This window comes from Anser anser, assembly GCF_964211835.1.
Source record: "Anser anser genome assembly, chromosome: 1".
NCBI lineage: Eukaryota > Metazoa > Chordata > Aves > Anseriformes > Anatidae > Anser > Anser anser.
Window position 1 is genome coordinate 168,274,783 of NC_139720.1, and position 15,708 is coordinate 168,290,490.

At 39.6% G+C, this 15,708-nt stretch overlaps 1 protein-coding gene across 11 annotated transcripts in view; it reads right to left on the bottom strand.

Annotated features, from left to right (window-relative positions):
- The window catches only part of LMO7 (LIM domain 7), a 129,333-nt gene that overhangs the window by 67,783 nt on the left and 45,842 nt on the right, over positions 1-15,708 (bottom strand). For all 11 annotated transcript variants that reach the window (XM_083819891.1, XM_083819889.1, XM_083819890.1 and 8 more), the window contains exon 4: positions 5,115-5,221. In XM_083819891.1, coding sequence (XP_083676017.1) covers positions 5,115-5,221 — 107 coding nt within the window. The remainder of the gene's footprint in view (positions 1-5,114; positions 5,222-15,708) is intronic.

A 15,708-nucleotide genomic window follows, 5' to 3' on the forward strand; every position in this document is an offset into this window, starting at 1 on the left:
TTCTGTGCATATGTTTAAAAGAGATTGTTTGTATAAATCAGTATAATTGTTCATTTTTAAAAGTTTTATAGGGCTTTCTAATGATTAAATGTATACTGCTTCAGATGGAGGAAAAGCAACAGAATACAGGCTAAGTGATGGGGTCGTAATCAAATATTTCATTTTCTCAAGCTTTACTTTAAACACACATCTGATCTCCAAACAATGTTTTTGTGGAAAGAGAGCCTGTCTCAAAAATTCAGCTTCTGAAATGCATGAACACAATGATGAGCATGACAGATAACTGTTGTTACTACTTCTCTCTAGTTGGCTCTAAATATATAAAGCTTTGTGCTACAGAAAGCATTGCATTTTTTTTTCCAGGATCGTTTTTTGCTTTAAGAAGTTATGAAAAATAATTGCGCTAAATGACCTCTAAATTGATAGTTAATACTATCCAAAAGTTAGAAATGTCGGGGCTCTCTTACTCCATCTGATTTATGCACTTATTTATACTTCAGCAAGATTTCTCCGACAGGATTATCTGTTTACTTTATGATTTCCACTTCATTTAGTATATAGAACTGAAGATGAATAAACAAAAAGTACAGAGCAGCAAAAAGTTGAAGGCCTTATCCAAATATCATATTCTGAGATATGCTGGGTTCTGAGATACTTGCAGCCATCTTACAAGACAATATTTTTGTTTCACTCAAGACCTACTCTGAATATAAACCCATAGTAATAACATTAATAGGAGTCAAATATTTTTATATTTATTGAAGAATAAAATTATTACAATAAAACTAGCATCAGGAGGCATTGGGTTTGTGTTAGTTTTATAAAAAAGCTATTTAAGATAGCACAGTGAATTCTTACACAAAAGTTTGGCTTAGTACATTTAATAGTTTCATGTATTATCCCACACTAGGATGCCTCCTTTTAAAATGATAATTGGGATAGCAAATTCGATCAGAACCGAAGTCTGATATCTGTGTAAGCAAGTTCTCACTTCATGGCTTTGTTTTGCTAAGTACCCTTCCACAGCTGGGAACAACTGGGTGTGTCAATTCTGAAGAGCTGGGTAAGGAAGTGCTTAGCATTTTTAAATGGTAACTGTGCTGTCAACTCAAAGTTGCTAAGCTCATATTATTTCCTTGCTGTGATAAAACTAGAAAAGAATAAAACGAAATATTAAGACAGCCTTGTATTACTAAAAAAAGCTCCTGTATTTAAGATAACATCTCTGATTCAAAATAATAAAATCCCAAGCTAAAAAATAAAAAAAAAAATCAAATATACTGAAAAAAAATCTAAGAGGAACACACGCATTTACACTAATACCTGAGACAATATACTTCTCACATACTGTGTTCAGTCATATCTAAGTCCATCTGGATAATTTTTATTGGAAAACATGACACATTGCTGTACTATACCATTGAGCAATAACTTCTGCAGACTTACAGAAATACTGAAATATAAGTCTCAGGCATTAATCTATACTCATTTTCATTGGCAGAAAAGAAACCGTCCATGCCAGTATATTTTTCCACATCACTCAACAACTAATCTCGTTGCTGATCTGGCAAAGCATAGTTTGAAATCCTTTGAACAACAACCAGTAATTTTAACCAGCCCTCTTCACACAAACTTCTAAACAATAAAATTTTAAGCAGCTTTTTCTTTGCAAAAAGGATAATCGCATAATCACTTGGAACTAAGAGTCTCCAACATACTGGAAATTTAAGAGGATTCTTGTCCTAGATATAAGTAGTAATTACAGAGAAGGGTTTCACATTATGCCTGTACATCATCTCAGTCACCGTAAAAATACTAATAACTAAAAATCAGTTGAAAGTTGCAACCTTATTACCAGATAGGAAAATTGTTTCTTACTAAGCTTCTGGCAAGACATAAGCAACAGAGGGTCTTACCTTAAGCTCAAGTGACACAAAACCACACTACATACAAGAAAGAATTGGTATCTCTAAATGGCTTGACATTGTCATATCTTGTTAATGATGCTGAAAGATATATTGGTATCAGTCAAGGTGCAGTGAAAGGCAGCAAGCACACTCAGATACAATATACAAGCAGAAAATAGCTCAGCTGATTGGGAAGGAAGCATGGCCAGGTGGGACACGTCAAAGTCTGTTAAGATGCCCAACAGCCCAAAGGCATATAATTTCCCACAATAAAGAGACACCAAATGTAACCATCAGGCATCAGACACAGGAGGAGCAGAGGAAATACTTCACATAATGCATTGTTAGACTGAAGATTTTCCCAGTACAAGACACCCTGAGTGTCAGAGGCATTACAGGGTTCAAAAAGCAATTGGACAAACTTACGCAAGGCCAAGCACAGCTCAGACAGAAATGCAACCTCCCCAGTCAGTGTTAGAGGCTGGTTTTGCTCCGAGATATGAAGACAGCTCTGGTGGTCTCCTTAGTGCTGGAGGTGGACCCACTCTTTCAATGACATTCTCCTCTTTACACACTCTTTTCACATACAACACAAGTTGGCATTTTCTGTCTGGTAGTACATATGAGTTGCCTACGAGAGCCCTAAGTACTACTCTCAGCAATGCCAGCCTTAAAAATCTTACTGTTTAAGTAACAGTTTATTTAATCTACTTTGGGTAGATAAAAAGCACATACTAACAGTGGTGCAGCAGTAGAAAACAGGAATACTATCAAGGTGTCAAAACACATGCTGCTTCAGGCACACATTAATATTATCCTGTATAACCTATCACAGCTGATTCAAGATGTGGGCAATTAGCCTCAGGTGATGGCAGCAAAAAGAAATTTGCTTAGGAGTGCCAGATAGTCCAAAGTGAAATGCAATCTTTTATAAAAAATCAGCATACAAGAAAAAGTTTTCCCTCCTCATGACAAGAAGTGATTTACTTTTAATGCTGAAACCGGGGTTAACAGAGGATAACACAAAAACAATGCATGAAACAATATCCCTTTTCTGATGACTGACATCCAACAAATTTTGAAATGTCTAATTCCACTTGAATGCATGATATTACACACTTCTATTACATTAAAAAAAAAAATATTGATCAGCAAGCTCCTGATCAGCATTTCTTTCCTGACACACATAGGACTTTCTCTAGAAACTGTCTGAAGACTAGCTTGCCCCCGGGTGATCAAATAATGCATAATTAACTTTTCAGTGGAGAGTTATCTTTGTGTAACTTATTTCCTCCATTTCTTGGAATAAAATGTCCCTCCTGTCCCTCCACAAACTGCTAAACATGTCAAAATGTGTTAGCATAGCTCAGTTACCTCTTTACAGCATAGTCAGATACAGAAGTTTTGAACTGCTTTGTAAGCATTTTAAACATACTGTGGAACTGTTATATGATACATAATGTGTGGAAAATCAAACTTTTATTGAAACAAATTAAAAGAGCACAGCTATATAGCTGGCAGCTCTTTCAGCTATAACCCAGACTCCCTGCATTGTTGTCCGCAAGAAGCAATCAAATCTGCTTTTTTGAAAAACACTAATTAATCTACTGCCAAGCAGGTATGATGCAATATGCCTGTTGCCTTATGACAAATTCACATTCCAACCTTACTTTGCTCCTGGAAGGAAAACTAGTAGTGCTGAAAGGATCCAAAGAAACAAAACAAAATGGAAGAAACCCACAGTTACAGACCCACTAGACTAATTTCATGGCTGACCTCACTTAGGCACTGCGGTTAACGTAGGGACAAGTTGGACAACACAGCTTGCACAACAGTTTGCTAACTCTACCTATCCGACCTCCCCTGGCTTTCAGGCTGTCATTATTTACATTGCTGAAGACCAGCTCCTGATAGTGTCCAACCATCTCATCTATACCCGTAAAGTAAGCCTCAACCAAAATAACTTGACCAAGGTTTTCTGTGGATAATTAAGGCTTGGCAGAGGTTACCAAGCCTCCAGCTTTCCGTGTGATATACGAGCCAGGTAGAGGATACCAGTGTTCTGGAGGGGTGCCAAATCCCAAACACCACATTAGCAAGAAATTATGTTTCAGGTATGACTCAAAGCCTGGAAAAACACATTTCCATCTCAAGTATCAGACCTCAAAAATGCATGAGCTTTCATTCCGAAACCAGGCAAAGAGCATGTTAACATAGCACCATCCAGTCCAGCTACAAGATATTTAATTAAAGCAGTTGGATGTCATTTCACCATATTTTCTCCTGGTATTTACAGAAGGATCACTGCCTGTTCCTCTTTTATAGATCTGATAGCTTAAGACAGGAATCAGTTCTTAACATTTAACTTGACAGGTTTTCAGCACAGCTCACTAAAGCTTTTCCTGTTTGGAGATGACAGTAAATTCATCCTTTGTACTAACACAATAAAAGCAACTAATACTGTAACAAAACAAGAAGTCCCATGAAGATATTTCTGTCACACATTTAAAACACCTGTTAAATGCCTACCTATGAAGTTCCACCTTAATCCCTCAGAAACTAGAAAAACTCTCAGACTCAGTAGCCTGAAATTAGAAAATTCAGTAACTACATTTCAGAAACAAGCTATTTTGATTTCACAGAAAACTCTCTCTGTAAACATAACAACTACTCTATGCCATTCAGCACTTAGTCTCTACCCTTACACACTTTGAGGGGAAGTGTGACACTCAGTAACAAACATCTGACTAATATTTGGAATGGTGAAAACAGCGGCCCTTTAGGAATACCATACCCAAGAACCACAGCAATTCAGATAATCATCAGAAATACCACGCCAGCCTTTCAGATTTTATGTCAGTAATATCAAAGCATAAAGTGATGCTTGTCATATCATTTAACAGTTAGTTTTGCTCTGATCTTAAAATAACCTGAACAGCTTCCATTTTATATATTAAACGCTGTAAATATTCATTAACAATTAGTTTGCTTGTGTGAGGTATAATAATTCATTTCTGAAATTCAATTTGTGCAAGTCTTATCGACCGGGTTTAAGAATGCACAAACCCTCACCACAGTATTCAGAACTGCTTTTAGCAGGTTAAAATAATTTTCTATAGGCAAACATTTTTAAAAAAGGACTGAGAAACATATTCAGTTAAGATTAGAGGTAGAAGGTGAGGGAAAAAACAAAACCACAGAACTCACTTGACAGTAACTCGATTGGACAAATCCTGAAGATCTCCTGGATGAAAAAGCTGAGCTTCTTTCAGTCCAATATTTTCGCAAGCTTTCAGAAAAACATTTATATTATCCTGCGAAGAGAAGTAGAAAGCAGTTGCTTAGTTAAAAGCACTAAGCAGGTTTTGCAAGATGATTAGTGCGAGCCACTAAATGTCAAAGCCCAGCTCATGGAAATAATACTAAAAAAGCAAATCTCCTGGATCATAAAAACAGGTCGTTTCTCATATACACATGCAGGTTGTGATCTTAGCGACTGACTGGTACGTTAAAGATTACCTGGCATAAAGCAGCGGCTAGCCAGTAGGCAGCAATCTCCACTTTGATGTCAGCTCTGTTCAGCAAACAAACGCCCCCTTTCTAGCTTTGCACGACAAGCCTCACCTCTTGCCTTTAAAAATAACTCCAGCTACTGACATTCACCACCCAGAAACTCTTGGCAGGGGAGGAAGAGGAGGAACATGCTGTTTCTATGATTACAGACCGATTATGGAATACTGCACCTGGAATCTGGGTTTGGTTGCTGAGCAAGCTCCTGAGAGACAGAAACCAAACTGTATTCAGCCCTGCTGCTTCCTCACTTGTGGGGTTTGCTCTCCTCCTCGGTCCTCCCCTTTCTCTCCACCCCCCTCCCTTGTAACGCCAACATAGAACAAACTGTAGGTGCAGTGTATTGCAGCACCCATTTGCTGCACCTGTTACAGATCAACTGACCAGCAACAGCAGGTTAAGGGGCCGGGGGGGGGGGGGGGGGGGGGGGGTGAAGAAAAACCAGACTCTAACGATATATAGAGAGATTATACAACTTGTGATCTCTTTCCACTTCAAAAACAATAGGCTATAAGCAAGAAATTCCTTCTCGTTAACATGGAATGCTATCAACAACAAAAGAATTTGCCCTCTTGCGCACTTCTCAGTTTGGTTGAACGCCACAGGAAAAGGTACACGGAGTTACTTAATTCATAAACTGCATACAGCCATGTCATTCAGAGTGTTTGTAAAGTCAAGGTACTTTTATGAGTTTCACAGTATGAAAGAGCTCCACATCAGCAATTTCATATACTTGAAATGCCCCCCCCAACCTTTTTTCTTAATTTATTTATTTTTATGACATATCCTCACTGGATATAACAATATCTCATCTAAAATAGAAAAAAAATCCACAGAGGAAGTAACAGCTGCTTCAAATACAGACTAAAAAAAAAGTATATGTTTTTACTTTAAGTAAAACAAACCCAAGAATCCCCACAACCTTCTGTTTTGAAGCTCCCCAGGATTCCGGTATTTCTTATCTGTCTGCAAACGTGGTTTCATTCAAGGAAAATATTTGAACAAGGTATTCCCCATGCAGGCTTCAGGCTCTGTGTTACCACATCTGAACGATCCCAGCTGACTGCCAACCCAGCAGTGCTGTGCCCCAAGGTCTGACATGCTCCAGTGGGGGCTGTTCTGCTGGATATTGAGGGGGAGGAGAGAAGTGACTTGACAATGACAGCAGGGGACATGACATGGTGGCACATGAGCAGAAGCAACAGGGAACGGTACAGGACAGGTAACCTCACCTCTGCACCAGCTCCTGCAGCACCCAAAAGGCTGCCTGCACATGTGGCCAAGATAGAGCTTTGTGCTGAGGGGTGTAACCTAATGGGGGACACTTCCTTTTCCTTCCCATCTTCCTTGCACCTTCAAGGAAAGCTGGCTAGATGCACCATTTGTATTCAAGTGTAACCTTGGTACCAACACCTCAAAAACTTGAAAAGGCACAGTTTCCTTCATATGTGAAAGGCCACTAATTATGGTCTTGCTGCAAGTTCCAAAATAGTGTGCTCTGATGGGTGTACCAGTTGCCAAAACACAGAGCAGCCTCCCAAACTAGCTTATATCAACCAAACTGCAGAGAATGAGTGTATTGTGCATATCAACAAGGAAGAAGAGTCAGATTTAGAAAAAACAAACGCTGCCTACACCCGGAGTGTAATAAAGACAGAATTACTTGCTCATCAGTGGTGGCTTAGCTGTACAACAACCAAATTGTTGGCATATGAGAGAATGAAGTTTGGAGGTGTTGTAGCAATTAAACCTATCAAACATGAACTTCCTAATAAATAACTCATATATGGCATTTAGAGTGTGTGCCAGAAAGGAAGAGGGAAATTTAAAAATAATTAAAAAAAGAAAAAACACAGCCAGTTTTGGCACTCACCTGTGTGCAGGCTAAAACAGCTGAAAATCTTCCTTTCCACAGTTCCCAAACCATCAGTTTGATCATCCTTACCATCTCTCAGGTGACTGTCCCAGCTGCAAACCCTCTTATGGCCAGGGCCTGGGATTCATACCCAAGCAGAAAGATCACCCAAAAGTCTGTTGCTTGAGTTTGGATATTGACAAAAAAAAGTGTACCTTCAACTAATCTGTGCTTGTAGTTATTCTTGACCATCCCTAATCATCATTAGTAGATCACTGAAGCTACAAGTCTCAAAATATCTAGCAGACACTTCAACGTTTAACAGAATAATGAACCTGAAAATGAATTTTAAGTAGTACCACAGAAATAAGCAGAAAAAAAATGACAAGCTGTCAACAATTAGATTCATCATTGGAAATGTGAACAGGAACATTGTTCTGTGATTAATGTGCTCAAATATAGCAACCGCCACACTATTCCTTTTACCAAGTCATGGAATATAACTGTACTTTAATAAGACTAATGGTTGTTACCTCTTCAACTTCAAAGACTGTAGTGCAATCAATCTCATCATACTTGGTACACACACACACAGAAAAATACTTTAAAAAAAATGTAGACCTCAAACATCTAGAGAAACACAACATACCAGATCTATTTCTTGGTGACCACAACACACCCATACAGTGTGCTTGAGAAAAATGGTTTTCATGCCTGTATCCCTACAACCCTTCTGCCAGCAAGATGCTCCTAATCTCTGTACATCAGGGCAGAGCATCTAATTTTAAGGAAGATTTAATCAGCAGAATTGCAAAGAAAGAGGAGTAGGATAATAAGGAAAAAGGCAGGGACCCTATACAATAAGCAGAGAACATGAGAATTTGGTTTTGGTATGACAATAAAATCAGAGTCATAGAATGGTTTGGGTTCGAAGGGACTTTGAAGATCACCTAGTTTCAATCCCCCTGTCATTGGGTGGGGGGGGCGGGAACAGGACACCTCTGTCTAGATCAGCTTGCCCAAAGCCCCATCCAAATTCTTCCAGGGATGGGGCATCCACAGCTTCTCTGGACAGCCTATCCCAGTGCATCACCACCCTCTGAGTCAAGAATTTCTTCCTAATGCCAAATCTAGATCTACCCTCTTTTAGTTTATAGCCATCCCTCCTTGCCCTAACACTACATGCCCTGACAAAGAGACCCTCCCCAGCTTTCCTGTAGGCCCCCTTTATGTATTGGAAGGCCACTATAAGGTCTATGCTAAGGATAGCATCAAATCATAGAATATCCTGAGTTGGAAGGGATCTACTAGGATCATCAAGTCCAACTCCTGCTTGTGCAAGTCCAAGTAGATGACATCAGTTGCTCCTTCCCTATCCACCAATGCTGTAACCCCATAGTAGAAGGCCACCAGATCTGTCAGACATGATCTACCCTTAGTGAAGCCGTGTTGGCTATAACCAATTGTCCCCTTACATTCCATGTGCTTCGATGTGCCTTTGCATAGCTTTTTGCATAATTTTCCAGGGGAATTTGCTCCATGGTCTCTCCAGGCACAGAAGTGAGATTGACTGGCCTGTAGGTCCCTGGGTCTATGAAGCATGATAAACAATACTGTTGCTACCTACACGCACAAGGGGAGTAACAGCGAAGGGAAGACAAGAGCTGACCAGTCCCAAAGCATTGTGTCACAGGGATACACAAACAGACCAAAAGACCAAATACATTCAGGGAGAGGGAAAAAAAAAGTTTCTGACCATTAAAACAAGAATGTTCCGAACTAATGGGAGGGAAGGAGACAAAAATCAACTAGATGCTTTCAGTATAGAGCTTTATCAATGCATATCCATGAGCATCTAAAGTTGGAATTAGCATCACACGATTACACTTCTTAAATCATAACAAAAATAAAGCCTGAAGTGTTAACCACAAAATTCAAGTGCAATTCATTTTGGGTATGTTATTACTTTTTCTAAGCGTTTCAGTGGGAGGGGGTGGGGAGGTCAGAAGGAGATTGGGAGGACAGGTTGTGTGTTTTTTCCCTAGACTATCTATGTACATGAGGAAACAGTAAAGCATTTCAGATGCTCCAAGCACAACTTCAGTTTCCCACAAGCAGTAAAGACTTACATTAAAAGCACACCACAGAACGCTGACTAGGTATAGCTATTACCGTTTAGCATCTCATTTTCGCCACAAACTTCAAAGTAAACCGCACCCAAAACCTCTGCAAAGTTGTAACACGAGAGAGACCCAGCCTGCAGTGGGAAGCAGGTCATCCACAAGCTGGCATTTAAACCCTGCAGTTCGGAGGAATGACAAACGATACCACACACTTTCAGGCATGCACCTGCCTCTCTGGTCCCCACAGGGAATCACAAAACATAGAACCTGCCCTCTGCCTGTTGCCAAGGTATTCCCCTCTAACCAGCATTGAAAACAAGAGAAGATGGCATGCCAGTATAATGAACAGCCTTTGTCTTCGCCATGCCTCGCTTTCACATAGATAAAATGCTGGTGAGACTGTGGTCCATGCCCTCCCTCTGATATCGTAGCAGAGCAGGGCTGCCTTCCTTGCTCCTGCACACTCACTGACAGGAGAGGAAAGAGCTGGAGCTTTCCCACAGTGCTACTTCCCTGCTGTTTCTTGCTGGGCCTCAGCCCTGCTTCTTCTCCCAGCAAAGGGCAGATGGGCTGTGCCAGAGCCCTCTAGCTCCATCAGATGAATAGGGTTGGAAAGGCAAGGCTGGGCTGCTCATTCCCATCTCTACCCTCCAGAATGCAAAGAACCAGTCACTATGTAAGAAAACATGAAAGCGTGGACAAATTCCTTTAAAAATAATATTAAATCTAAAATGGGGATCACAAATGACAGTGGTGCTGTGTTTGCACCTGTGGTCAGCTCCAGACATCAACATGGTAAGAGTTTGAGATAAAGATGATGCAGCACTATGAAGACAGGCATACAGCACTGGTGGTAGTGGGGAAGTACACAGGCTCCTCAAGATCTTTAAAGAAAAAAAAAAGGTTTACATGGAAAAAAATAGCATGAGCAACAGGGAATTGAAGATAAAGAAAAGTAAAACTGAAAGAGGATCAAGGAAGAAGTGGCCTTAAGTAGAAAAAACAGAGAAGGGAGGCATAGTTGGTAAAATATTAAAAAAATAAAAAATCTATCATGTAACAATGCAAGAACAAAGTGAAAGGGAATGAGGAGAGGTCTCCATATAAGGATTGGAAACGATCTTATTTTGGCTATACATGCAATGCAAGATCACACTAAATTCAGCTTGCATATATGAGTTGCAATTTAATTAAAAAATAAATCCCTCATTATCATGATTATCTGGGTGAGGCAGGAATATTAATTTAAAGAAGCGTGTAAATACATTTGCTTTCTTTAGGGTGCAGTCATGTTGTGTGGTAAGCCTGTCATCTCCTTAGTTAACTGTTTCTCTGAAGCTCTACACATACACTAAAACACAGGGAGATCTTGCATGCATACAAGTTATGGCACATCTTTTGATTGAGTTGGCACCTGGGAGAAAAACACTTTAATTAACATGGTGTTTTTCTGCTTTTTCCAGGCTGGATAGGCCAATAAACAAAAGCAGTCCTCCATGTTGTCTCCTACTCTTGCGCAAAATACCTACCACTTCACTTATAGCTCTTACTTCTTTTGCCATTCAAGTTTTTATTGTTGTTGGGGTTAGATTTTAGGTTTTTGTTTTGTAATTTTTTCTTTGCAGAGGGTGATGGGGAAGGAAGGGAACAGAATTTCATACCAGCACCCCATGCTCTCAGTACCATGGAACAGATTTGCACTGAAATGTTACAGCATCATCCAGACTGTGATTTGGTGCCAGAAGTTGTTTTCAATTTCCAGGTTCCCAAATAGGAGAAAGACAAAAAAAAGAAAAAAACCACCACCCAGTACCTACAGAGAGCCTAGCAACAAGACTTTTGACATTTTAGGAGGAGAGAGATATATTTTTATGGCTAACAACTTCTGAAGAATCATCTGAATAGCCCATGTTTAGCAGATATGTTTCTTAGTATTATGTTTATGGAAACATTTGGAGTAATCTTGAAACCTTATGCTACATCTCCTTCATGAGAAAACCTTCTTGACATCTGCATTCCCTCAAGAAAGGGAATTTTTCTATGACAAAAAGAGGGTGGGTTTTGGTTTGTTTTGAAGGTATCAAACAATTTTCATATACACAGCATCACGCTAGCCACTAAAGCTGGCTCAAATCAGTACAATAAAGAATTTAGAGCTGTGTTTTGCAACAGCATCACAACACAGCTACATGTTGTTTATGTTCAGAGGTGGGGTAAAGGAAGAAACCTGCAAAAGGATCTCGTTCAACGAGTTAGGTGACCTGCTCTTCCTCGGAGCTATGTTTCGATTATTAGCACTTGTTGTGGGTGTGGGGGGTGGTAACAGGGGTGAGGGGGGAAAGCAGAGAATGGGGTTGAACCTTGTGGTCTGACCACAGGCCTGGGAGCAAGGAACTGCAATTACCACCTTGGCCTTGCACAGCAGACTGCCGAGTGCCTGCCACATGTTCGTCCCATCTACAAAATGCAACGGCCCGAGCTCTTACAGCTCTTGCTGTTTCTGCAGAAGGCTCATAATGGGTTCAGTCTTGAACTGGAAGTAGGAGGAGTGGGTGGAATAACTAAACTATTTCTTTTTCCCTTTTTGGTCCCAAAATTAAAAAAAATCCTGCAAGCGTAATTAAACTTAAAATGACCTCAGGGCTTCTGTTCTGTAAATTATCCCACCTATAGCAGAATGCATGGAGCACTACATTGGCCAAAGATCTCAAACAGTACTAATTGCTTTGCCACTCCCCTTTGTGTGCCCTCTGCTGTTTTTCCATATAATGTAGAATAATAAAATTGTGAATACTATTGTGATCCTTGACAGACAAGTCTTCCCTACTGCTTAGCTCTGTGCATGATTAGAGAGATACAAGGAACAAACTCTCCAAAGATTCAAAGACTCGTTTCCAGTTTTTCCCTCAAAAACCTTGTGTTCATGCTGCCAGAACGCTGGCATGAACTGTCTGTTCCAAGCATCAATAATTTCAAATCATAATCAAGAAGTATAAAATTCCTCTTTGCTGTTGCAGTTCACTCACCTACAGCTGTTGCAGCAGGTCTTAGAGTTTAACTTTTATGGAAACCACCTTCTGAAACAGCCTTAGAAAACAAACACTTAGGTTTCAGACAAAAAGGCCCATCCATCCCAAAATCTCCAACTGTAAATGTGATGATAGCAGCTGGTTATGGACACACATAAATATGAGGTATGCAATGAAAGACCTTCCCCCAGCTTCATTTCTCAGCCCCAGCACTCCCCATCACTGTGGGTAACAGCCAGCAGAAGACCTACTCTACCCAGTTCACCTCAATGTCTGCAACCTCTTGCAGCACTGAGCTCCACGAGTTATTTCCAACAGTAGCAATTCATGTTGTTTAACCTCAATCTCAACAACAAAAAAAACCCACTCATTTTCTTTTTAGAGGTAGGACTTCTACGTTCATAGTGTTCTACATGCTTGACACAGGAAGGGACCAACTGGCTTCAAGGACTTGAAGTCCCTTCCAGGCCTACCCCATCTCTATCATGTTGCAGTGTAAACTTCACTAAGGCAATATAGCAACAGTATATACTCCAAATGAATACTTCAGTGATAAGAGAAATTGACAAGTCATAAAGGGCAGGTGTGTTTCAGGGATGTCACTGTTACCAAATAAGGTAAACTAGAGAGGCGAAGGGCAAAAGTACAGCACTTGGACACCCTGGGCAGACAGACATTTCCAGTCAGGAGAGCTCCGTGCAGTTCTCGGCTTAATCCCATTTTGGGCAATACAAAGGGAATTTAACTCACTCAGTTAACAGGCAACGTTGACTGTAAAGCAAATATAGGCTCGAAAAGTTGGTATGGAATAGCATCCCAGGCTATTTCCTTGTTTAGACAAGCCTTAACTTTCCCACCACTTACACACATTCCAATCAAAGTCAAATAAATAAATAAGCGATGTACTTTTCACTCTGAACAACTTATAAAAAGCAACAGACTTTACAAGCAAAGTGTGTAGAAACACTCTAATGCCAATTTATCCCACTATACAGAGTTGTGATGACAGTAATCCTCTTAAAGGTGAAACTCCCCTGAAGCCTAATGACTAATAAAATAAGAATTCTTGTTCTCGAAACATTGAAAGTTTTGGCAGAGCTTGCTTTTCCTTTTTGCCCCTCCCCCACGTTTGTTTTTTTTTTTAATACACGTTTTTCTGTTTTCGTTCATACAGGTTAACCATTTGATATAGATGAAATTCAGCCCCACTGGTTGTCCAGAGGACTTGAAATAGAGCAAATTCCTCAGATCCTCAGTTCACATGGTTCCTGATTTTCAACTGTGATTTAGTACTCGGTCTTAAAAGAATTTGGAAGTTCCCTTTAACTTTTCCTTCTTCAGCAGCCGCAGACAGACATCTTTTGTTTCCCAAGAGGAGCAGCATCCTACCACCTTTTTTGTTTGTTTTGTTTATGAAACCTGCGCGTTAGGTGTTGGCACAGTGTTTACTAGCTTTTACGCACATTACCAGAGGGTGATTCAGCACAGGCACATGGGTGCAGAGGTGTTCAGACAGGCGTTGAGAGATGTGGTATGAAGAATGTGTACCAAACAGAACAGTGAGTAACACAGATATACAGCTCCAGCACTGATACCACAGGAAAAAAAAAAGAAACTATCACTGCTGCAATTAACAACTAGTTTCTTTGGAAATTGATGTGAGGTGTTTAGAATTCAGAGCAATAAATATCTGACAAGACAGAGAGAAAAGCACTGTAGCGTTTGCCCTATGAAGATTCAACACAAAGACACTGTCTACCGCAAGAAGTCTCAAACCTGCATTTCTTTGGCAAACGTAGAATAAATCAGATTATAAATGTCAACAGTTTAACTTAAGGTGTGTACCTTTTCTACATGGTTAACATTTCCTTCCAAACTGGAAAGAATGTTTCTCTACAAGCACAGAAACAGTCATCAGATATTTGAGAAAATAAAAATAGCACGTAAGTGACAGAGTATACAGAGAGCATACCACAGACTACAGCTGATTGAGTTGAGAAATGGAAATTTTTTGCAGTTTGACAACCATATTTATGTATTTTGTTAGGTGATGGCAAGTTGAAGGAAAAATGGTCATACTTGTTTGGAGCTTTAGTTTAGAGCTGAAGGATGGACGAAAATTTTCCCCATTAGAAAATTCTTGAAGACAGTAATATTATTTTACTGTTTTAAAATTGTTAACTAACTAATTAGCATTTTGACATCTCCTCCTAGTAACTCAATGGACACATCAGTTTGGAACATACAGTCTCATTTAAAACCTCCCAAAATACAATCTCGAATTCACAGAGATGAACCAATATGCACAGCCCCTACCACCCCTTGATAAGATTTCAGGGCTAGCAGTTGAATTACCATTTCTTGGGGTGTGTGCTTTGGGGTCTTCAACTAAATAATTTCTCACCATTTACATCTTTCTGGATACATTTCACTTCATCTTCACCTCCCAAAACTCTGCCGGTTTATTACAGCAGCTGGATTTCGTTCTGCCTGATAGAAGTCTTGAGCAGCTACTAAAAATGTCACAAAGAGTTTGCATCAACCTCCCCTTTCTCCACACCCTACATTTCAAAGTGTTTAGGCAGCAACAGAAAACAATTAAAGGAAATTCATAGCTAAGGCTGAAACATGCCATATGTTTTCAAGCAGAAGGGCACAAAACATCAGTAAACCACTGCAGTGATTACGTACTCCCACTATCAGCCATTGAAAAACTATAGAACAATATCATCCCCAACTATTAATAACCATACTTCCTTTCTAGTATACAGCCCTCTTTTCTTAATTGTCTAACAAGGGTATTTTCATACAAACCATATTTCTCCTTCCCATAAGACAGCAGAAAGAATACAAGAAATGATTTATAGTTCTATGTACATTCCCACATCGTTCCTAACATTTAATTTATAGTTTTAAGTTCTCTATACTCACTGCAAACGTTTTGTTTTGTTGTATAGTTTGAGAGAATTGAAAAATCAAAAATTTCATCCCTGTCCTGACCTTCCTGGTTGATTTCAGGAAGGCCATTGAAACTCCTCTGCCCATGCTCCACATGCTTGAGGTGTAGAATTGAAACAATGGTAAGTACCCTCTCATGAAGCATTTTGAGACGTAACATTTCAAAAGCTTTTTAAATACAAAGGTAAAAATTTCCTTAAATACTTAAGCAATAGTGATCAGGTTTTAAAAAAAATCAGTCAGTTTATAAATTGTCAGCATTTTCA